We start from the raw sequence: 22,580 nt of genomic DNA, 5'->3' as shown, positions 1-22,580 counted from the left end.
ATGAATTTTACACAAACTTCAAAGGACAATATCCTACCAAGGAATCTCCGGGTTCTCCCATCCCTACCACTTGTGGAAGTAGAGTCGGACTGGATTGTCATCAACTTTGATGCTGCCAGTCGATCATCTTTTCAACGGGGAAGTGTGGGCTACGTGGCTATTAGGGACAGTTCAACTAGCTCTCATGCGCATGTTTATCTGGGCATTGCTGATCCTTTTATTCTAGAAAGCTTGGCTCTTAGGGAACGCATGGCTTGGGCTTCCATGAAGCCTTGGAGGAAAGTGATGTTCTCAGGTGATGCTCTAGTAGTTATTCAGATGGCTCAGGGGTACCGACCAGTACCCTCTTCAGTAAAGACAATATTTGATGACATTGCCACCATTAAGCAAACTTTTAGTAGCCATAAATTTAATTGTATTCCTCGTACTTGCAATATTCTGGCCCACTCTTTGACCAAAAATATTTTCTCAGCTTAATACAACTTCTTCTTTCTTGGTTTTAAGAAAAAAAAAAAAAGCCTTGCCATGTCGGATATCAAATTTTCATATATTTTAATTTGCTAAAATTCTCTTATTTAGTTTTCAAGAGTCATTATTCTATTTTTTTCTTTATTTATCAATCAGCTGCATAATGAAAAATAACCATTTTCTATACCAATACCACACATCTAGTACTGAAGAGATAAATAAATTCATATATTTTTTCTTAATAGATTAAATGTTATTGCCGCTTGAACTATATCTGACGTTTTTTTTTATCATCTTTATCAGTAGCCACTCAGTAAAATTTTAACGATATAAAATTTAAGAAAATTGATAGTAAAAAGAGTCTTTTTATCTCTATGCTTTATATCTGATTAAAAATTTAAAAATTTCATTAGTAAAAAGAGTTTCTCATTTTTCCATGCTTTGATATTTAACATGAATGAGTCTTTGATTCAAACAATAATACTATTTCAATGTATTTAAAATTTTCATCATCCTTGTAACTTAGAACCAATTTTATAGTCTTTAATTATTTTTTATATCGAAAACAAAAGACAGAAATTGTAACATATTCAATTACCCTATAACATTTCTTTAATCACTCTACACATAAAATATATTAAATTTATAAATAAATAAAAATTAAATGCATGAAGCATCCCGACAAAGATTCGCCATATTCTGCCTATAGAAGTAATTGATGAAGCTTCAGAAAAGAATCATCATCCTCTAATAATAAGTTATACCCTTACTCAAATTAAAACTATTACTCTCATTTTCACCAAAAAAAAAAAAAAAAGGAAAGAAAAAAACTATTACTCGCATAAATTCTTATTATAATACTTATCTTGATTCAAGATCTAAGCTTGAAATCACATAAATTCATCAACCAATCAGTCCCTACTATGAAAAATCATGTAGAATTAATTGATCAATCTTTTTTATAAAGTAAATATAGAATAGTAGAGTGAGGAGGAAAACAAAGAGATGCCTTAAGGAGTCACTTACTAATGAAGATAAAATCTTAATTTTGTCTTAAAATCGGATTAACATTGAGATAAAAAAAAAATAGATTTTTTAGTTTAAAAATTGTATATTATAAAAATTTGAATTCATTTGACTTTGGAATTCTTTTCCTGAGAAAAAGCCTTTTTTTTTTTTTTTATGACCAGAAACGAAAATTCATAAAATAACAGATAACCAAGCAAAGGAGAGACTCCTATCTAATAACAGGATTACCAGCTTTATTGCTGCTTTTGGTGATGTGAGCACAATAAACAGCATTAAAGTTCAAGGGTCTCTTCCTTGCCTTATTAGCATCAGAAGACAAATTTCCCAAGGGATCGAATGATTAAGGAGAGAAAATGTCTAAAATATCATCACATTCAGAACCAATAATAAACTTCTGAAGGGCAAAGATTAACATAGATTTTTATGGCGGTAGTTATCAATTGTGTACACATTATTTACTATTGATATTCTTATTTTATGTAGCTAGCCTTTTGTTGGATTATTGTTAAAGGATTTTAAAAAAAAATTAAAAGTATTTTATTAATATAGATTAATAAATATATTTTAATATAAAAAATAAAATTACATATTAAATATAATTCTAACTGATATAGATTTATTTTGATAGAGTAATATATCGGACTCAAGTGGAAAGTATGCTTGCTTGGCAGTACTAAGCCACAAATTGACACTATAATTTTTTATTATTACGAATCTAATTGTTTAAATACTAAATTTAATTTTATTATTCTCTTCATTACTTGCATAAAAAGAGAATTCAGCATGCAAAGAGAATTCAGCATGCAAATCACTTATCGCATATAAAGAGAGCTCATTAGCCATAGAGTAAAACCACATATAACTCTCTGAATATGCATTCGGGTTAATTGCAAAAATACAATACCACATTTAGCACTTCTTAGTTTTTGAGTCTCCAACAATTATTCCAATAATTACATATCCGATTTGACCTATGGACGAATATGCAAGCATACGTTTCATGCTTGTTTGAGTAATAGCAATGAGGGATTCTTCCAATGTATCATTTATAGGTCTAATGGAATTCATAGGTATAGGAAGAAGCCCTCTCAAATAGAGATTTTTTTTTTCGACCATCTTTCAATATAACCTTTTCAATTCAATATAATTTGTTGATACAGTGTAAAAGTTGGTTGAACTATTCTATATAAATATCATATAAAAAATTTCAAACTAGGGTGATTGCAATTTACGAACTTTATTTTTTTTATAATTTTAAAACATGATTTTTTTTATTTTTGACAAATTAATATACGAATTTAAATATTTAGTTATTAAAAATAAAATATAATTAAAATAAGAAAATAAACACTGAGGTAACATCTAATATGTCTCAAAGGTCTAGTAATTGGATTATCTATTCATATGTAAACATATGAATTTAGTTTTAAACTTTTTTTATCGATTAATTGATTTTTTTGGTTCATTTTTCTGTTTTAGGTTTTTATTCTTTTATCTTGGGAAAAATAACGATTACTTTTTTACTCCCATATGTTTCAGAAACGGTTCTTCTTTGGTACGCTATAGACCGTTGGATGAGAAATAATTATTTAGGGTTTCAGATTGACGACATTATTTTATTGTTATTTAATTACGCTCGCTTTCAATCTGTTAAAATGTATTTAATAGGCCAGAAAATGTTAATTGGGTATATGGGGGGTTTTGTCCAAAAAAGATAAAATCAGGCCCAAACCCATCTATCACCCTCTTCAATTGGGAGTAGAACTAAAACCCTAAATTTCCTCAGAACTCTGCTATACCCTTTTTCTGGCCGTCGAAGGTAAATGTGTCTATGCCATTATTTCTCCTTTTCTTTTTTCTTTTTCTTTTTCTTTTTCTAAATACAGCAATTTAATAGCTAAGTTTGTATAAATCTTGTTTCATGTGTTATAACAGGTAATAAGCAGCAAGTATGTTAAAGATAAAAGCACCCGTCAAACCAAGAATCAAGCGTGCGCTTGAGAAAAGAGCTCCAAAACTTGTATGCTAAAGAACCCTTCACTTTCTTTATTTAAGTTTGTTTCCCTGGAAAATTATACTCAAATTTATAATTTTTTTTTTCTTTTTGCAGGTTGAAACTGGTAAGAAGACTTTGATACTTGAAGGTACAAAGACAAGCAGTGTATTGAATTCTGTGCTGACGGATATATATCATTTAAAGAAAGAGAGTGCAATTAGATATACACGCAAGAACGATAATATAAGGCCATTTGAAAGCGGTGGTGAAACTTCTTTAGAGTTCTTCTCTGAGAAAACTGATTGCAGCATTTTTGTGGTATGTTTTCTTGGTCTAAAGAGGATTGGTTGGCTTCTTGCTGGTGCTTCTTTTTGGTTTTTAATTGCTAGAAATTGTTTATTATTTTCCTTGTATCATGTCCAAGCTGTATGCTTTAGTCTAATTAGGAATATGCTGCAGGGAAATTTAGCTGGTTCTTTTCTGTTGCCTGTTGAGAACTGGGTATCCTTCTTTTAAGAGAATAACGTTGAAATTGGGGATATCTATTTTGTTTTACTAGCTGTCTTTAGCTTTGCTATTGGTTTGCCATAAAGTTATTATGGTATTGTCATGCATTTGTTAGTCTAATAAAATTGCTTGTTCTATCTATTGTATCTGCTTAATTTCTCATTTCCGTAGATTCATCGACTTATCTGGAAGTGTGTTTGATCTGCTTCTTGCCTTCATTTTGTACCTGTACATGTATCCTTCAATTTATATTTGGAGTTATGTTTCTGTTTCCTAGGGATAACTATAGATGAAAAACATTGAAGTATTTTCAGTTTAAATACTTGTCTTTCTCTCCATGCATTTATTAATCGAGCTACTGCTTTCTTCACATTACATCATATTAGAACTAAGAAATCTAAATTGCTAAATTTGGCAAAGTCTCCGTTAGTATTTATTGTTGTGCAGCATATTATGTTTGTGCCTTGTATTTTGCAGTATGGTTCAACGTCAAAGAAACGGCCTGATAATCTTGTGATAGGGCGGACTTATGATCACCACATATATGATCTTGTAGAAGTAGGGATTGAAAATTTTAAATCCATGTCATCATTCAAATATGACAAGAAAGCAGCCCCACATGTAGGGTCTAAACCTTTCATTGCTTTTGTTGGAGAAGGTTTTGAAAGTGTAGATGAGTTGAAACATTTGAAGGAGGTCTTGCTTGATCTCTTGCGGGGAGAGGCTGTGGAAAACTTGAATCTTGCTGGTTTGGACCGTGCATATGTATGTACAGCTACATCTTCAAATCGTGTCTTCCTCACTCACTGTGCAATACGGCTAAAGAAGTCTGGCACTGTAGTTCCTCGGATTGAACTGATAGAAGTTGGCCCCTCCATGGATTTGGTAGTTCGTCGTCATCGTCTTCCTAATGATAGCCTAAGGAAAGAAGCCATGAAAACAGCTAAAGATAAGCTTAAGAAGAAGGTGGGCTGACTAAATTCTGCTTCTTTTTGTCAGTATAACATAACATGTCATTGACCAGATTATTTATTTTTCTGCTTGCAGATTAAAAATGTCAGTGCAGATGCCATACAAGGAAAACTTGGAAGGATTTATATTCCTGATCAGAAGGTAAGAAAAGTATTATTCATATGAGGGGATGAGGGTGGGGGAACTTACTTCCATGGTAGCCATATAAGTTCTCTTGCCTTCAGTAAGTCTTTGTTATTATAAAGTCTTGCATATCTTATTTGTCTTGTGAGACTTATGACATGATTTATTTGTTGCATTTAGATTGGAGAAATGGCACTGCCTGACAAATCAAAAGGTGTGAAGAGAGAGCGTCGTGAAGCTAAGATGAAGAACGGGAATAATGAGCATGCATCAAAAAAGCAGAAGGAGGATTCTACATAAATTATTCCGACTTGCATGGAACGTCTGTATTAAATCATCCTTTTGTTCTTTGTTTTTTGGATGCTGCATTATCAAATGGAAATTGAAGGGAGGAATATAAATGGAAGAGCCATGAGATGTCTTTCTTTCAGCACTTCAGTTTAGATTCGTATGCTTTTGAAAATTCTGATATTTTTAGAAAATATTGGAGTAACAAATGCCAAGAGTATTGTTTACAATTCTGATTTTCCTCATCTACAATACAGTTCACTACCTCTTTGGCTTCTTTCTCTGGATGTGGCAATGCGAGAAAGGCCTGTTATTTTTCTTATTAAGGAGATTCCCTTGTAAATTTATGTTCTTATGACTTGTAGAATGGGTATCAGTAGCTCTCCACATCATGAAAGTTTGAAATTTGTATTCTTATGAGTGGATATTTTACTGTTTGGGAATTTATGATTGCCCCTTGCTTATCAGCTATAGCATTTGGAGGTTAAAACATCTATTGGAGGAAACCTCCCCATTTAGCTGGAAGCCTAAATCGTGTCACTGATGGCCCGTCTTGAGTAGACACAACTCACAAGTGGGTATAGACAATCTTTTAGTGTCGATTTCTGGAACGGTTAAATTTCAGGTCCCCGCACAAAGGAAAAGGCCTAACACTCTGCTAATTAACCTGGTCCCCGCACAAAGGAAAAGGCCTAACACTCTGCTAATTAACCTGGCTGAAATGGTTACGATCCCAACAGTGTAATGGCAGAATTATCAAGGCATGTTTTCAAGGCCCGAAGCAAAGACTAAGGAGTTTAGTAATTGCAGCTGAGAAATATTATCGCTCAGGTATTGGCTAGAAGCAAAGACCAAGGAGTTTTAGTAATTGCAGCTGAGAAGTATTGTCGCTCAGGTATTGTCTAGGAGGTATTTTTGGGAGACTTTGCTAAATGATCATTGCCTTGCTCTTCAATGTACTAAAATGCATACTAGGTTTAATCATCTTCATGTCTTAGATTACCGGCATTTCAGGATTATGCAGAGAAAGAATGGAAACACTCACCACCTCGGCCTCACTAGTGTTAATTACCTACCGCACTTTTGTCACACCCTTTTTCTAAAACAAGAATCCTGAATAAGACCACTTTTAACTGTTGAGTGAAAGTACTCTAATTCAACAGGATAAGAATGGTTGATAGTCCTCTCCTAAACAATATTGGGAATGCTAATTTACCATTTTTGCATATGGAGAATGATTATGGCTGATTTGCAGTTTTTCATTTTTCAATGGCATCATTCTTTCTTTTCTTATATGCTAGGTCTAACTGCTATTAACGTAATATCCAGGCATCTTTCATGGCTATAAAGATTAGCCAAGGTGTATGCAAGAAACAATACCCACGCAGATAGATGCAGTAGTCCAAAGACTATTGAATAAGAGTAGCTGTTAGCGCTCAACAGAAGCATTCATACCAGGATGCCAAAGATATAGCACCAATCCAGCAAGAATAACTGTCAGGACTTATTAGAAGCATTCATGCCAGTATGAAGCCAAGGATAGAACACCACTTCAACAGAAGTTTGATTCTCTATCTCACTGGTTGCACCTGCAATGTTCAGACTCGAAAGCATCTGTTAGAAGAACTTGCCAATCCGAAATACTAAGGCATAATACAACTCAAATCACATAATACAAGGTTTTGCCACACCTAGATGAACCTCAGAAATAATATTATATGAAAAAGCAGAAAGAATGAGAACATTTATTCAATCAAATATTGTATATAAATAATGATGATGGACAGATAGAACCTATATAACTACAAGATGCAAATTAAGTCCTATTGATCTATATTCTTTAAGCTATCATCCTTCAGCTGGTCAGCATGACCCTCAAGCTTGGCAGTAGGGTTTTCATCAGCCGGCCGCTTATGAATGCCTGAACTTCCTGCTGCTTGTAGAGAACCTAAACCCCAGATATCTGAGAAACCAGCACTTGATCCTAATTCTGGCACATCATAGGGGACAAGATTACCCCATAATTCTTGGCTAGAACTAGGCATGTAAGCTTGGGGGTCAAATTCCATGTTCCACACATCCTCTTGCTTAACAATACTATCAATTGCAGGCGATGAGAATTCTGGAAAATCCTTCTCTGCCACCAAATCCTCAGGAAAAGCAATGAAATATTCGGGACCAACTTCCTGTTGTGGATTCATAATATTCTTTCCTTTAAACTGGGGATCTTCAGTTCTCATGTTTGATGCCCCTTCTCCATATTGAGCAGGGTTTTGGATACAGCCTTGTGCCACTACTAGCTCATCCAGTATGGCAACCTCATCTAATGGAACATTCTCAATTGGAAATGCCATGCCTACTGCTTCCTCACCAGTTTCTAGCATGTCTTGTAAGTTGTAATCAGGAGATTGTTTAAAGGAAGCAGGATTTATATCTGGGACCAGGGAAGATAATGGGACATCTTTCCATTCAGGTCTGTACTTCACAACCTGCCCTTCCAAACGTGATTCTGATTGACCTGGTTCAAGTTGCTGGTGCTTGACATACTTCATCCTCGATGAACCAATATTCCCTTGTTCCTTGTTTTGCCTAAGACGGGCCAAGAATGCTGGATTCTGAAACAACTTTGCCAAAAATGAAACCATCTGCTTTTGCCTCTGCTCTGCTGCCTGAAGCCTCCGATTCACTGTTTTCATATGATGAACAGATCCACGCTGCTGCTGCTGCAGTTCTACAACCTCCTGCATCATCATACTCCTCTGTTTCCTCAATATTTCTATTTCACTTTCCAGTTCTGATAACCCTGTTTCAATAGGAGGCCCAGTATAGCTCCCAACCTGCTGAGATTGCAACGGTTTGCGCCTCTGAATATTTTTTAACAGATGCCTCTTGCCTCGCCTGAAAGCTTCATTGGCAAATTCCCACTTATCACTATCAATCTTGCGAAATCCCTGAACAAAGTATCCAGAAGTGGTTGAATAATGAATGGGAGAGAAAAAGAAATCCATAAAACAACAAAAGATATGCCAAAGGGAAGAATGCAAATGCATTTCATGCAAGAAAACCTGAAGCTGCCTATTATGCACAAAAAGAGCTGATTTGTAGCTACATGTTACAAAATTGAATTTGAGATAATTATGACAAACTGGCAAACAATTTATATTAAAATAAAGAATTTGCTCCATCAGAACCTTAAATTCTACCTGAAAATAAGATGCAACTCCTCGCTCGAATTCGTTGGCAGTAGTATGAAGATCAAAAGTCAGATATAAATCTACCATATTCATTTCACAAAGGACTTCCTCAGCATCACAATTACAGTTCAGAAGATAACCCCAATATCCGTTACAATTCACTCAAATTTATTACATATAAACCCATTACAATTACAATTACAAGAACAGCGCAATTACAAAGATTAATCTGTTACAAACCACAACAGCCTACAAACACTCCCTAGGTTACAGATTATACAACATATAATCTGTAACCTAAGTTATTATACACATCGCATAGCTACATCTACACAAGGAATGAACACAGTGTCAAGTTACAATTTAACAATCAATTATAACAAAATAAATAATAAATAAAATAAAAAAGAGTTTATTGTGATACTGCAATACCCACATAAGTATTGAGTTGCCTGACAAAACTTGAGAAATTGTTATGCTTGAAATTCCTGGGAAGAACAACTCTAGAGAACTCCACTGGGTCCCAAACCACAAAGCTCTCTCCTGTGGAGCCCCATGAGATTATCGGGTCAAGTATCCGATCATTCACCAAATCATAAGTTTTCGACAAAAACGGCGGTATTGGATTCTCATGTAAGTTTGCAAGTGGCTGAGGCACTTCCGCTGCCATGTCATCATCATCAGTAGGAGATATGGTGTTTGCTCTGAATTCAAATACCTCCATTAAAGGAGAAGAAAATGGAGACACAGAAGGGTAAAATTGAGAACTGCCCATTAATGGCTTGTCGGGTTCTGAATTGGAAGAAGAAGAAGTTGTACCGGAATCTGTAGGTTTAAATGATTTCTCATCTTCTGGGTTCATTTGTTAAAGGTAATAAGAAATCAAAGATGCTGGTTTTTTAAGAAAGAAATTTAAAATAGTCTTGGGTTGGAGACAGTGAGGTTTTTGAGGTGAAAATGGGATTTTAAGGTGGCTTTAAAGGCCCCGCCGACAAATAGTTTGATAAAAATCTTAAGTGAGTCGGTGAAAGTTCGGGTGGTCTTCTACGGCAACGGTTGGAATTCATTTTGGTTGGGTGCGTGTGTGCGCGTTTCTTTTCCTTTTCTGATCAGGTGGGGTTCACTGCAACTGTGTGAGAGTATAGTTACCTGGAAGATGGGTTAAGAAGTAGTTTTAGTGGTTATGATAGCATAGACGACAGTTGGGTCCATATAAATTAGATATTTTTGTCAGGTGCTTGATTTTCTTAGGCAAGTTGTTTTCTCTGGTTGTTATGTGATTGGTTGGTTTGATGGACTTACTGTTAGAGGTTTGAAGATGGTCGTAGCACACCATTAAATTACTAAAACTTGGTGGCTAAGCTAAGTCCATTGGCCAATTAGATTTTAAGGCCGGTCATTTTCGGAAAGATTATGGCCCAGGTTGCAGGTAATGTCGTTATTAATGTAGACAAGTTTTAAATTAGCATGTGTCACAGTTCCTTCTTTATTTTTATAGTTAATTAAAACATTTAATTACTAAATCAGCAAGTAAATTATAAAGTAAAATTTCTTATATTAATAACTATTGCTAGAAAACGAAATACTCTCTCATCGTTTGGTGACAGAAATAAAATATGAAAATAATGATAAATAAAAAGATGTATATTTAAGTATTCTCTTCGAAATCAAGATCTTTAACATCTCAAGATGCATTTAATTATATTAATGACTTCAATATAAGTTCAAAAATCATATACAGGAGAGAGTGTGCGTCTATGATGATGTAATCACCAAATTTTTAATAACCAGGGATTTGCGGGGACCATCTCTGGCCTCTGCTACGCCTCTGATTCTGAATAAGTACATTAAACAGTCCCTTATTTGTTTGATAAGAGTACTACTTTGTCTCCTTCCACAACAACATCAATGCTTTCGGAATTATTTTTATGGAGCACTACCCTATTGCAGTCATATGGGCATCTAAAGGGGCAAAAAAAAACAAAAAAAAAATCCACGTAAAAAGTTAAATCAATTGGAAAAAATGGATTCATGAGTCGGTTACATCTTACCTGGAAGATGCTTATTTCAAATTCCCAAATTTGTTATATTCTGCTGATGTAAAATAAATTGGAAGAGCGTTGAACATTTTAAATATATATTATTAGTGAAAAACGAATTAATCAAAATTATGCGTCATTTTCAGGTTTATGCCTGTGAATCGGTTACGTCCTCAAAGAACTCCATATCTCAGACTTCCTCTAATCTTTATAGTTACTTTGGGAACACAGGCCGCAAAGTTCATAGACTGGGGAGTCAATTCCAAAAGCTATATGCTGCCAGAAAGTAACACCGTACTTCACTACTTCATTTTGCGGTCGCTGAACTCCAGAAAACAAATAAAATTGCTCCCTCAGATAACAAGCACTAAAATGCGAGAATTTTCTCCCAAAGATTCTTTTATATTTCATGGTAAATTGATAATCCAGCATCCTTTCACCTTCAAAGTAGATTTGAGCACGCCTAGCTGGTCTCGATTGGCAGTTTCTGGTGAACTGGGCGGGGCTCAAGGGTTGAAATATGGAATCTGATCAGCAGTTCAATATTTTTTTTGACTGGCAAATGCAATTCTCGGGGAAACTCAAAGGTTGCAAGCAGTGCAATGCCACGAAGCTGCTTCTCATTGAGCTAATTCAAGTTACAAATTACATACAAAATTATGGGAGATAACTTTATACAACTTCCCATCAACAGCAAACAATATTTTTGTTGGCAGAAGAAAGGTAATGAAAAATATTGGTGCAGTTCCTTAAGTTGTGCTAAAAATTAGAATTCTCAATTGGCAAGGACAACAGACATGTACAACAAAGATTCTGCAACGAAAAAAATAAACACTAGCATCAGAATTTTTAATCAAACAAAAATAAAAATACGAGCCAAACAGCAATCTAACTTTGTATGAGAGACACATGAAAATGCACTCCGGTCCTAATCTAAGGAAACATATGTTACACATTGGCAATGCACAAAATTGGTATGCTTTGTGCATTGCCAATGCTCCACCAACTTCAGAATTAAGAATGTGCAGCATATCAAAAATTTCGAGAACCTACTGATCTTTCCAACAAATTTGATGGAGTCCTTACCCTTAAACTAGTTTTAAATTCATTAGTCATGAAAGAAATTAGAAAAGCGCACCTGAGACTATCTATATAGTGCTTATCCCTGCCATTTGACAAATGTCAAAAGAATGCCGTATTATGTGTACAAAAGAAGACTTCACTTGTGCTTTAACCTTATTCAGGTAAGTAAAGGCACAACTGCATGACCAGTTTGAGGTATGGGGGCTTTAATCAATAGTCTCAAAGAGTCCATAATCGTGGCAAAGGAAGGGCGCTTCCAAGGCTCGCTGCAACAAAGCAACTCGTATTAGCAAAAAAGTTTCAGTGCGAAAAGCTCACAAGGTTCTAGTGTGACTGAAAGATTTAAACTCACTTAGCCCAGCAAGCCTCAATTATGGTAGCAACTTGAGGATTTAAATCTCGCGGAATTTCAAGTCTCCTGCCCTTAAATCCAACAGCTGCTACAACCTACAATTATTGAGTGCGCAGATAATGAAACTAGAATTGATAACTGATATTGATAAATGCTGGAAAACATATTACATGAACATGCAAAAGCATAAATACAGCTACAGGACTGAGGGTTGTATTGAACAATATTTTTCAACCCCTTTTCCATCCAGAAGTGGATGCATAATATAAATTAGAACCATTAAGAGAACATGAAACTCCAACCAAACCCAAGGAGTTAAACCAATGCGACTTCTTAAAGAGTATATATACATATATATGTATTAAGGTGTGACAAATTGCATGATCATATAGCTATTGTCTGAGGATCCTGTGCATTTGTCTCTTCAAGTGTTACAACAGTTTTTCATGGTTTCAACCCACTTTTAGGTTAGGGCCACACTCGTGCAACAGTCTCATGAATATCGGTTTGTAAGAATAATCCGAGTCCCATATGCAAGCTATGTTCTGAACGGATATAAAATCTCAGTCCACTTGAATTCCATAATTCAAATATAATAATGTAACCCTAGAAAACAAACCTGTGCAGGATTTAGATTGCCCCATGGTTGTTGCAGCGTTGCAAGCTCCCACATTATTACACCAAAACTGTATACATCTGACTTCTCATTTGATGGTTCATCACGGAGAACTTCTGGTGCCATCCACTCAGGCTAATAAATTGGAACAGAATTAGGCTTATATTGCAACAGGCAGTTGTCACCTTAAAACAAAAACTCAGTCAGAAGGTAGCACTTACAGTCCCTGCTGCTGATTTTGATGAAAGGAACGTGTTTGCTTTCAGACGAGAGAGCCCAAAATCACACACCTGATTAGAGCAGAAAATGTAAGGGAAGGACAGGGACACCTAACTTAAAAAACAAAAATAGAAAGCAATGGGGAAATGCACAAAGATGTCTTAATTGAATTATATTAAATTAATAATTAACTTACGGAGTATTGCAATAAAAAAAGGAACAAATACTCTTGACAAGATTATTAGATTTTAGAAAGAAAAAAAATATGCATATGGACTTATTAAAAATTAAATAAACTACTGGTTAGAGATTTAAATATATTTATACATAATCTAATAGATATTGGGGTTCAGGTAGTAGGGTTATTGACCATTGAAGCATGAGCAGGGAAAATTTTGTGAATACCTACTCGTTATTTTTACCCATACATAGAAAGGTTGCACAATGCTGGACTTCAATGCCACAAAAATCAAATATGTTGACAGATGCACACAATAGAATCCAAGGAAAAAAACTTCTATAGCTTATCAAGTCATAATACAGATATCTATTCTTCAGAAAGAAAAAAAGATATCCATGTACCACCAAAATAGATTTTTCCAGAAAGTACATAGGTTATGGCCACAAGGCATGCCATATACCCAAGGTAACTAATTAAACTGAATAGGCTGACTACCATTTGTCAAAAGTAGTAAAGTAGAACTACTCTAGAAAAATACACAACTATGATATGTAGACAAGAAGAAAATCACAAATAGTGCATGCTAGCAGCCAACCAGATTCAGTTTTTCTTGTCAAAATGTAGCCCCAGCTTAGCAGCCTAGCAAGGCTTCATGTTCAACAAATGAGATTCACAACTATAAATGAGAATGCTGTAAGCCTAATTTCCCTAGTACACTTATCGAAAAATGAGAAACTAGTAATCTGTTTGAGCTATATAATCCTACCTTCACTGTATATTTTTTGTCAACCAAAAGATTAGGAGATTTTAGATCTCTATGGACAATAGGAGGATTTCGTTTGTGGAGATAATTCATGCCCTTTGCCTGTGAAAAGATATAGCAACTCAATTAGCCCTGACACAGGTCATCATTGTAGTTCATAGCAAGCTGAAAATGAAAGAGAGAAAAAAGTTATTCCGATGGAAAAATAGTGAAGTTTTAAGCAAATACCACATCGTAAGCCATACTCAACCGACGCCTCTCATCTAGTGCCTCTCTGGCACCAGACTTATGCAAAAGCCTATACAAACTACCTCTGCAGTGAAAAGCCAACAAATTAGTTTCTTAATAGTTGTCAAATCAAGAGTTGAAATCCTTATTCTAAGGAAATAAGAGCCAAATAGTAAGGCCCGCTATAGATTATGAAAAGGAATTATATATAACACAATCCACATAAGACCGCCAACATAAAAATATGAAATATTTGGTTAACTATAAAGGATAGTATGTGCAATTAGAAACATGCTTGCATATAGAGAAAGAAGTGCAGTTCCAAATTCAAAGACCTCACTGTGGTCAATTCTTCTTAACCATATATACTTATATAAATCAACTAAACATAGAAAGACATATCTCATATATATACAAACATGTTTAATAAATTTATATTCCATGTCATCTAGCAATATGCAAAGAATTGTGAACCTATTCATTAGGGGAAATAATGGAATAATTAGAATAGTGTTCATTTCTGTTTACTATTTAGCTATGTTCAATTATGTTTCTATTCTTATCAACAATATCACTTCAAACTACTCTGGAAGGGTTTAGCAGGAGTTCACTCTGAATTTGAAGTTAAATTTTGATTTTTAAATTTATCAAGTCCTATAGTGATGACAAGATCTGAATTATAGCGATTCACCCGATTCACTAGTGAATCACATAATTCAGCCACAACTGAGGTACATTTTAATTCATACTATATATTAAAATTGCCATGATAGGGAATTGAATTGACAATTGGACGATTCTTACAGCAATTCTTTAACTTCTGAAAGTGATAAATATATGCATAAATGAGTGACGAGAAATATTCAAAAACAATAATAAACATCTAACCATTTTACAGAGTCCATATTAACAAAAAAAAATTGAAGGAGAAAAGGGATTTTTTCTTAGGAGGCAATGAAAAACCTTGACAAATATTCTGTCACTATGGATAAATTTGGGGGCTGCGTAACTGCACCCATAAAAAGAACTATATTTGGATGTCGTAGGCGTTTCATTATTGCCACCTAACAAATAAAGAAAATTAGACAAATTAAATCACAACCAAGAAGTGAAATTACCTATAAAGTACACATTTCACTGAAAATTATGGCCAACACATACCTCCCTCAAAAACTCCTTGAAGCGTTCAGCATGAAAATCTTGCTCCATGAGAATTTTCACAGCAACATCCTGCAATTAACAGAATTTTCTTTTGTTGAGCAATTACGTAGGGAGAGAAAGGATGAAGAAAAAATCAAAAACCAAGTCTGCTATTGAAGAACAGACATAACTGAATGCTGAAATTAATTACTGGCAAGCAAACACATAAAATAAATTAGTCCAGAACAGACTACAGGATAACTATTTTGCAGTGAGACTAGAACTAAACATTAACTCGAAGTCAAAACAAAAGTACCCATGGATGCATATTCCACAATGGCATATTACGGTGGTAATGGAAAAAGAAACAATGAAAAACGAGTCTTGAAACAAAATAGACCTACACTCATGAAAAATAATTATCCCAGGAAAAATTAATAAATGCACACATATTGCAGTTTTCGGCTTGAATAATTAAGATTGAGGGTCAACATCGTTAGCTAAACAACACATATAGCAGATATGGCGAAGACAAGCTAAGTTACAGGAAAATAATGCAAGCAGTACTTGAACATTTTGACCAGTCTTTTTTAAGTTGATACATATGTATTTCCATCCAGGATACCAAACTAAATATTCTTTCAGAGATGAGTTTGACCAAAACTGATAGTACTTTGTACTCATAGTGGGGAGTAACCTGCTCTTATAGACGAGATTAGGAAATAGATAGTTTGACCAGCTATAAGCCAAAAAGCAGTTAAAAGACTCCCAGGACATACCAGGTTAGAGAAGAACAAGTAATTGATTCTCATAGCATAGTATAGATTTATTTTAGCTGCCATTGAATGGCCAAGGAGATTAACCTTTCCTAGGCTTAGAAATGCATACATATGATCAGAAAAAAATTTTAACGTTCTAAATTTCACAGCCAAATATTAAGAGATTGGGAAGCTTATGCATGGACATAATAACTTACCGAGCCATGCCAATCAGCACGGTGAACAGTTCCAAAAGAACCTGAAAATAGACAATTCAAGTTTCAGTACAGAGCCCAGTCTTCTTGAAGATCATTGGGGCCAGCAAAAGAGAAAAATGGTCTGTCTGCTACACGGTCATGGTCTCACTCCAAGAAATGGTATAAACAGGAGGAATGAAATACCTGCTCCAATTCTCTCTTTCAAAACAAGATCACTCCACGGAATGTCCAAATCCTCCACATCAAGTGAAAATTCTTTACTTTGTCTACTGGATATTAATTGACTACCTTCAGAAAATTTTGAATTTTTACTAGTATCCTCTCTCTGATCAGATATTGATAGAAGTGGCCGCGCATCTCTATGCCCAATAGTTGGAATATGCTTTAAAGGGATCAGATCTTTCACCATGTTTGTTGATTGTTTGACATTCTGGGAACCATTATGTGATTTAATCATGTAACTATTTCTATCTTGGGCATTTGTCCGAGCAACTTTCATAGGCAGAGGTAACTGAGAAATTTCATTGGTGTTGCTTGGAATTGGCACAAGGTTAATTCTATCTATATCTGTCTTCTCAATTTTCTCAGGAATAGTACCTGCAATAATGAAATCAACAACGTGCAAAGAACATTACACCAGATTGATATCAGAACACAAATCTAATAAGCCAGACATATTAACCATCAACCAAGTAATTAAGTGAAGCAAAGAAACGACTCTTTGACTGACAACAATACCAAATAATTGATTGATGCATTATAGTTTTTCCCCTGAGTACAAGCTTCAATTTTCACAAATCCTAATTTTACACACACAGTGAATGGAAACATCAAAAGTAGAAGATTCCAGTTTTTACAAAGGAATTCAATGTTTACATGTGTATATTATTGGCCTTGGCAGAAACTTGGAAAAGCTTAATAGATTTTCAGTGTTAGAAGTATTATTTTCCCTAGTAAAAACAAATTAAAAAATCTCATATCAGATAACACAGAGACACCCTAAAGCCAAAGAGATTAAATGGAGAGAGAAAAAGAAACAGATACAATGCATCATTGTTTTTTGCTTCCTACTTTTTTTTTCCTTTTTTGGGTGAGACAAGGAAGAGGGAAATTCAATAGCTAATAAGCAAACAAGTGGAATACCAGGATACAGATAACCAATATTAAATATCTGAAATATAACATTAAAAGTTCAAGAGACAACAACCCAGACAAGTGTTCTCAGTCAAGTGCAAAATGAATGATCATGACATTTCAAGAACAAGATGAGCCTTTAACTTTCACTTATATTGTTATATCAACAAGCCATCAGTTCAACAAGATAAAATGATTATGTTAGCACTCTGCAGCCCAATTTATACAGGCTTAAGGAAATAACATTAATATATTTCATGCACAAATTCAGAAGTACATGTATCAATAATACCCAAGCATGATTGCTAGCTTAAGATGTTGTACTATGTCTTCGTTCATAAAGTTTTGCCCCTAGATTTCTCACCAAGATGTTTTTTGATATCTCAAAAAGCAGAGGATGGCTGATGATCTGGTCCTTGAAGGAAGAAGAATAAGGAATGTTATCACTAGATACAATGTACCATATACCAGACTCAAGTACAGAATTCTTGTAGAATTGATCACTTTGTGGCTTGTGCAATTAATTCAGACTTCGCCATAAAGGCAGCTAATATAGGCAATTGCTGATACGAATGACATCATCAGCAGTCTAAGATAAGCAGCTCAGAAAAGAGAGATTGCATTTTAAAGGAATATAATAGTATCAGAGACAAAACACCAGAAATTTGGATTTGTTTACTTCTACTCTACTGGTTTTGTTATTATTACCTGCTGAAGCATCATCAAATACAAGATTAAGTGATTGACAGTCTGAGAAGTACTGTTTGGCCAAAGACCTGAAATCAACGGTAGGTTCAGCTGATTTCATTCGGGGAAAGCGCAATGGTGAAGAAATTGAGATGGAAGAAGGACCATTGAGCAAGGAATCGGGTTCACATAAACAACCTGGCTTCCCTATCAAGTCAACTAGATACTCCCTGAATGAAGAAAAGAATTGTAAATTATGAGATGTTGCTAGGATATTGCTGCTGTAAGAATCAAACATGCAGTCTAGACTACAAATTCTTTGAATCCATCACGATAAAACTAGAGAATATTCACTCAAGCAAAGCAGTTCAAAGGATGAGAAAAGAAGCCACACAAGTTAAGTATCCCCTCAGGTCAAGTATCCATCAATCTGGAAAACTTGTCAGCTTTTCACAAGGCGTAAAGCAAAATCCAGTTTTTAATTTTAATGTCTTTATCTAGCAGATAAATTTGAAATGAATATCTCCAGCGCTCCTTAATTGTAACTTGATAGAGTTGAAAAACTTAGATAGAAAAATGACAAACTCCAAAAAGCTCCATAAGTCAAAGATGCAATGGATCTTAAAATCAAGAGCTATAAATGAACATTGATAACTCCAAGCATAACTTAGCCTATTGATAACAGAGGTTTCAAGTGGTTAAATTTGGGAAGGGAGTAAACCGTCAGAAGAAACAAGGAAAACAAATCACAGCATTTGGAGGACATCACAGGAGTAAACCTTCAGAAGAAAACAAGGAAAACAAATCTGCAGCATTTGGAGGACATCACAAAGTCTCACCAAAAATAAATGATCTTTTCTCAGGTAGTTTGGTATATTCCTTATATGCATCAAGAAAAGACCATGATAACAAACAAGAATACCTGTCAAGACCAAACCGAACAAGACATGAGGAAGCATCATCTCTTTTGCAATATTTACATCCTTTTGCAATTCGACAAGGCAGATCAATTGTGTCAGCGAGAACCTACACAGTTTACATGTAAGTAAGCATCAATCCCTTTCTGCTACCAGCAAAAGTTAGCTACTCCAGATAGAGAGCCAAGAACATGTACAGAGAGATTTGATTATTCTGAAGATGAATTTAACATATCGCAGCTCATCTAAAAGTAGCAGTGAAATTTGCTATATGAGAAAAAGACCAGGTAATATTCAGACCATACCTTAAAGAGTAAAGCTCGATGTCTGCATAGACCAACAGATAAGCTGCCAATTGGAACCACAATAGATCCCAAGCAATCTTTCAAATCATCACTGCATTCCCTCCAGATGTTAGTGAAATCATCTTCTCCTATGGTGGCTGAACCCCTTATGAATAGCAAAAGAACTTGATTAACAACATATTACAGGAAAAATAAGCTTTACATTCTTGTTTAAATAATGAATAGAACTCACCCCATACGACTGCAGACTAGCTTTGCCAGCTGATCAACTACCTCCTTTGTTGTTATACAGCCACATGAAATGCCGTGGACCCTATTCTGGAGTTCCTTTAAGCTCGGATCACTACGTCGATCAATTAAGACCACTTCCAATGAAGAATCAGCAACGGGATCAACAGACTTTAACGACTCAATAGATGGAATACGACCACTCTCTTGCAAATCAGTGCACACAGTCCACACATATGGATTCATTCCATGAATTTGGTAAAATCCATCAGGAACTTTATCAATGTATGATAAACATCCATTCACCTGATGCAGAAAAAAATTAATGAGATGTACTTGCAACCACCAACACAATAAGCAAAGAACATAGACTACATCCGGGCTTGACTTTCGTCAACTATAGGAGAAGGGAAGATAGATTGTAATTTTTATTTGACAATACCAAAAAGGAACAGGTTCTAATTAAAATCTTTTCTGAAGATATCCATTTTCCTGGAAAGACGGATAAAATATCCCGACAAATAATAGAATCAACAAATTCTAAGGAATCAAGAAAACTGAAAAACTAGGAAGAAACGATATTACCTTGTTAAATATAGAGAAAAGAAATCAAACTAATAAAACCAAAACGTGGACATCTGAGGTTTCCACACCTCAGCTCATCTGACTCACCCATAAGATACTAATAGACTAGTCTGACACTACTGACCTAACCCATTACTCACACAAGGGCATTAATAAAAGCAGGCCCGCACATTAATCCCCACTACCCAGACCTTCCATGCCATAGCCGCATACAGAAGGCATAAAATGGATATTAGCAACAAAATATATTAATTTAGGCAAAAAATAATAATAATAATAATACTAAATATCTGAAGCAGGAGCCATTAGCATCGCTGGAATTTTCATTCCTTGCACATGTTGGTAAGATGCAGAGAATAAGACCTGCAATAATAATAGCCCTGATCTATCTAAGCAATAAAGTTCAGAGACTTGCCAATGATGAGCACAGTAGAAGAGAAAACAGCCCTAGTATATTTAAGTAATGATCTATGCGTCTTTGGTAACAAACCAAGGATGTGAGATGAAAGGAAGACCCTTTTCAGCTTCCATTAAGCCAACAGCTAATCTTTCTCAAGATTTTTTCATGAAAATTTTTATCACAAGACTCAAGTCATTTAAACAAGAGGATTATGATGAACCTAGAAATAAATGACACATCGTATCAAATAACATGGTTTGGCACAGACATTATACTTGGCATCAGCCAATACACTTGGTTAGGACCGACTAGAAGAAATGGGCTTAGCATCAAACAGTTTCTCCAGTCATTAACTGAGTTTGATCATTTGCTGTCAATGTCTGCATTACTGATAGCAAATGAACCTGGATGTAGAATGACCACTATCCTTGAACCAACTAGAGAAACCTCACTCAACATGACTTCAGCAGGTTTACTCTATATGTCTTTGCAAATGCATGTCTCTCCCATTTCAGCTAGTGCAGAAACATTCAAAACTGGAGTTCATTAATCCAGCTAAATTTATATGTTAGAAGCCCTCAAGACCTTTCTAGAGATGTAGCCCTAAATCAAATACATTGGATTCATGTCCTGCCTGTAACTATTTTCAAATTAATAACTGAATTTAGTCAACTTGAATTCCACAATCCTAAATATGAAACCACCCCAAAAAGGAGCATTGAGATTACATTTTTGGAGTACCAAATATAGTAGACTAATTCTTCTTAGACTTAACACTACTCATAAACATATACAATTCCATTCTTCTCCGAACTAAAAATCACAGTGCAAAAAAACCATACCCAAAATCGATGAGACAAAACCTCAGGGGAGTTAGAACTAGTGGAGCGTAACGTGGATTCATCAGGAACTGGATCCAAGAAATTCGGATCATCAGCACAAGTAGCCTCAGAACTTAACCTCAACGCCAAAGCTAGCTGCAACTGATAACTCTCTTCCGTTTGTTGTGCCCAGCTCTTGCCAGACGATCCAGTACCCGTAGCCGTACCTGTACCCGCATCCGTCACTCTAACTCTATTGAAGTTATTATTATTATTAGTCCCGTCTTCTTGCATATAACCAAACGCTTCAATCATTTCATTTCCACCAGTTGTAGACAACGTGGGAGCGTAATATTCACCTGACAATGAACTCTCTCCGAAACTACTTCCGCTTGATTGCCTCTGTAATCCGTACAAATTTGAATTTCCAATTCTGTTACTGTTTGTTGACTGATTTATCATTACTCTGTGATCTCCGCTGCTTGATTCCCAATCGAATCCTCTTTCTTGTTGTTTTAATTGTTTACTATTGCTACTCTTTGAATCTGATTCGTAGAACAGTGATTGTTGCGATGGCTGCGATGGTTGCGGCTGTGGCGCCGTTGACAGCTGGTCATCGGGATATTGACTGAGAAGTGTATAGTTGGATCTTCGACCAGGCATTTCCATTAGATCTTTCCTTTTTTTCTTTTGAGAGGGAGAGGGAGAGAGAGAAAGAGATATATATAATATGTATGTATATTTTTTAATTTTAATTAATTAAAAGAAACGTAAAAACCCTAAATACTTCTTCCATATTTTGGAGTCTGGTAAAGGTGAGCTGAACTTGGTTTGTTTTTTCTTTTCCTTTTTAAAACTTTCTCTCTCTAGACTTCAGAAAGAATTTTTGGGGTTTTCATTTTTTTAATCTTCTCTCTCTAAAATTCCATTGTCGGGAGAGAGAGAGAGAGAGAGAGAGAGAGAGGGGGGAAATCGGTGCGGACCGTGCGGTTTTTATTCGACGGGGCAATTGGTAATATTCTATCATTTTATAAAGTAATCATTTAAAAATGAAAATAACTTTATTACAATAATAATAAGATTAACTTTTTCGGGTGCCGCCGGGAACCCGATATCTCGTTCACACTTCACACACCGAAAGACACACGTTGACGGCGAAAATGTAATTTCTCCTCTTTCTTTTCCGCTTATTGTTTCGTCGATGGCTTTTTTTATTTATTTATTTATAAATTTTTTTCAAAAGGTGGACTGATACATGAATGACTGGATAAGCACGTGCTTTTTTTTTCTGATTTATTTATTTATTTATGCTATTAAATTTTTTAAACG

At 35.1% G+C, this 22,580-nt stretch overlaps 3 protein-coding genes across 3 annotated transcripts; 1 reads left to right on the top strand and 2 right to left on the bottom strand.

Moving 5' to 3' along the window:
- The first annotated feature begins 3,160 nt into the window (after nucleotides 1-3,160).
- On the top strand, nucleotides 3,161-5,850 carry LOC8288384 (ribosome production factor 2 homolog). Its single transcript, XM_002528542.4, has 6 exons — nucleotides 3,161-3,316; nucleotides 3,433-3,517; nucleotides 3,608-3,811; nucleotides 4,478-4,966; nucleotides 5,048-5,113; nucleotides 5,276-5,850. Exons 2-6 carry the CDS (start codon nucleotides 3,449-3,451, stop codon nucleotides 5,393-5,395), a joined length of 948 nt encoding a protein of 315 aa, XP_002528588.2. The 5' UTR covers nucleotides 3,161-3,316; nucleotides 3,433-3,448; the 3' UTR covers nucleotides 5,396-5,850.
- A 1,252-nt stretch (nucleotides 5,851-7,102) lies between these two features.
- LOC8288383 (heat stress transcription factor A-3) lies at nucleotides 7,103-9,791 on the bottom strand. Its single transcript, XM_015725014.3, has 2 exons — nucleotides 9,014-9,791; nucleotides 7,103-8,334 (listed from the first exon to the last, which is right to left on the bottom strand). Exons 1-2 carry the CDS (start codon nucleotides 9,437-9,439, stop codon nucleotides 7,207-7,209), a joined length of 1,554 nt encoding a protein of 517 aa, XP_015580500.2. The 5' UTR covers nucleotides 9,440-9,791; the 3' UTR covers nucleotides 7,103-7,206.
- A 1,413-nt stretch (nucleotides 9,792-11,204) lies between these two features.
- LOC8288382 (serine/threonine-protein kinase CTR1) lies at nucleotides 11,205-22,200 on the bottom strand. The gene is made up of 16 exons (XM_002528540.4): nucleotides 21,273-22,200; nucleotides 19,450-19,751; nucleotides 19,218-19,362; nucleotides 18,918-19,021; nucleotides 18,017-18,225; nucleotides 16,358-16,771; nucleotides 16,175-16,215; nucleotides 15,220-15,288; nucleotides 15,022-15,122; nucleotides 14,059-14,143; nucleotides 13,834-13,932; nucleotides 12,889-12,957; nucleotides 12,671-12,802; nucleotides 12,052-12,146; nucleotides 11,755-11,965; nucleotides 11,205-11,429 (listed from the first exon to the last, which is right to left on the bottom strand). The coding sequence occupies exons 1-15, from the start codon at nucleotides 21,918-21,920 to the stop codon at nucleotides 11,857-11,859; spliced, it is 2,622 nt and encodes an 873-aa protein (XP_002528586.3). The 5' UTR covers nucleotides 21,921-22,200; the 3' UTR covers nucleotides 11,205-11,429; nucleotides 11,755-11,856.
- Between the last annotated feature and the right edge of the window lie 380 nt (nucleotides 22,201-22,580).

This window comes from Ricinus communis, chromosome 10, assembly GCF_019578655.1.
Source record: "Ricinus communis isolate WT05 ecotype wild-type chromosome 10, ASM1957865v1, whole genome shotgun sequence".
NCBI classification, from domain to species: domain Eukaryota; kingdom Viridiplantae; phylum Streptophyta; class Magnoliopsida; order Malpighiales; family Euphorbiaceae; genus Ricinus; species Ricinus communis.
The sequence above is the reverse complement of the archived record's forward strand: the minus strand, read 5'-3'. Positions and strand labels throughout refer to the sequence as shown.

Excerpts from the sequence above, each read along its gene's own strand:
- LOC8288384 (XM_002528542.4), top strand. The coding sequence starts at position 3,449 with ATGTTAAAGATAAAAGCACCCGTCAAACCAAGAATCAAGCGTGCGCTT. Across the intron at positions 3,518-3,607 it reads AGAAAAGAGCTCCAAAACTT|GTTGAAACTGGTAAGAAGAC; the intron begins GTATGCTAAAGA and ends TTCTTTTTGCAG. Across the intron at positions 4,967-5,047 it reads AAGATAAGCTTAAGAAGAAG|ATTAAAAATGTCAGTGCAGA; the intron begins GTGGGCTGACTA and ends TTCTGCTTGCAG.
- LOC8288383 (XM_015725014.3), bottom strand. The coding sequence starts at position 9,439 with ATGAACCCAGAAGATGAGAAATCATTTAAACCTACAGATTCCGGTACA. Across the intron at positions 8,335-9,013 it reads TCAGGCAACTCAATACTTAT|GGATTTCGCAAGATTGATAG; the intron begins GTGGGTATTGCA and ends TACTTTGTTCAG.
- LOC8288382 (XM_002528540.4), bottom strand. The coding sequence starts at position 21,920 with ATGGAAATGCCTGGTCGAAGATCCAACTATACACTTCTCAGTCAATAT. Across the intron at positions 12,958-13,833 it reads ACAAAAAATATACAGTGAAG|GTGTGTGATTTTGGGCTCTC; the intron begins GTAGGATTATAT and ends TGCTCTAATCAG. Across the intron at positions 12,803-12,888 it reads CAAAATCAGCAGCAGGGACT|CCTGAGTGGATGGCACCAGA; the intron begins GTAAGTGCTACC and ends CCAATTTATTAG.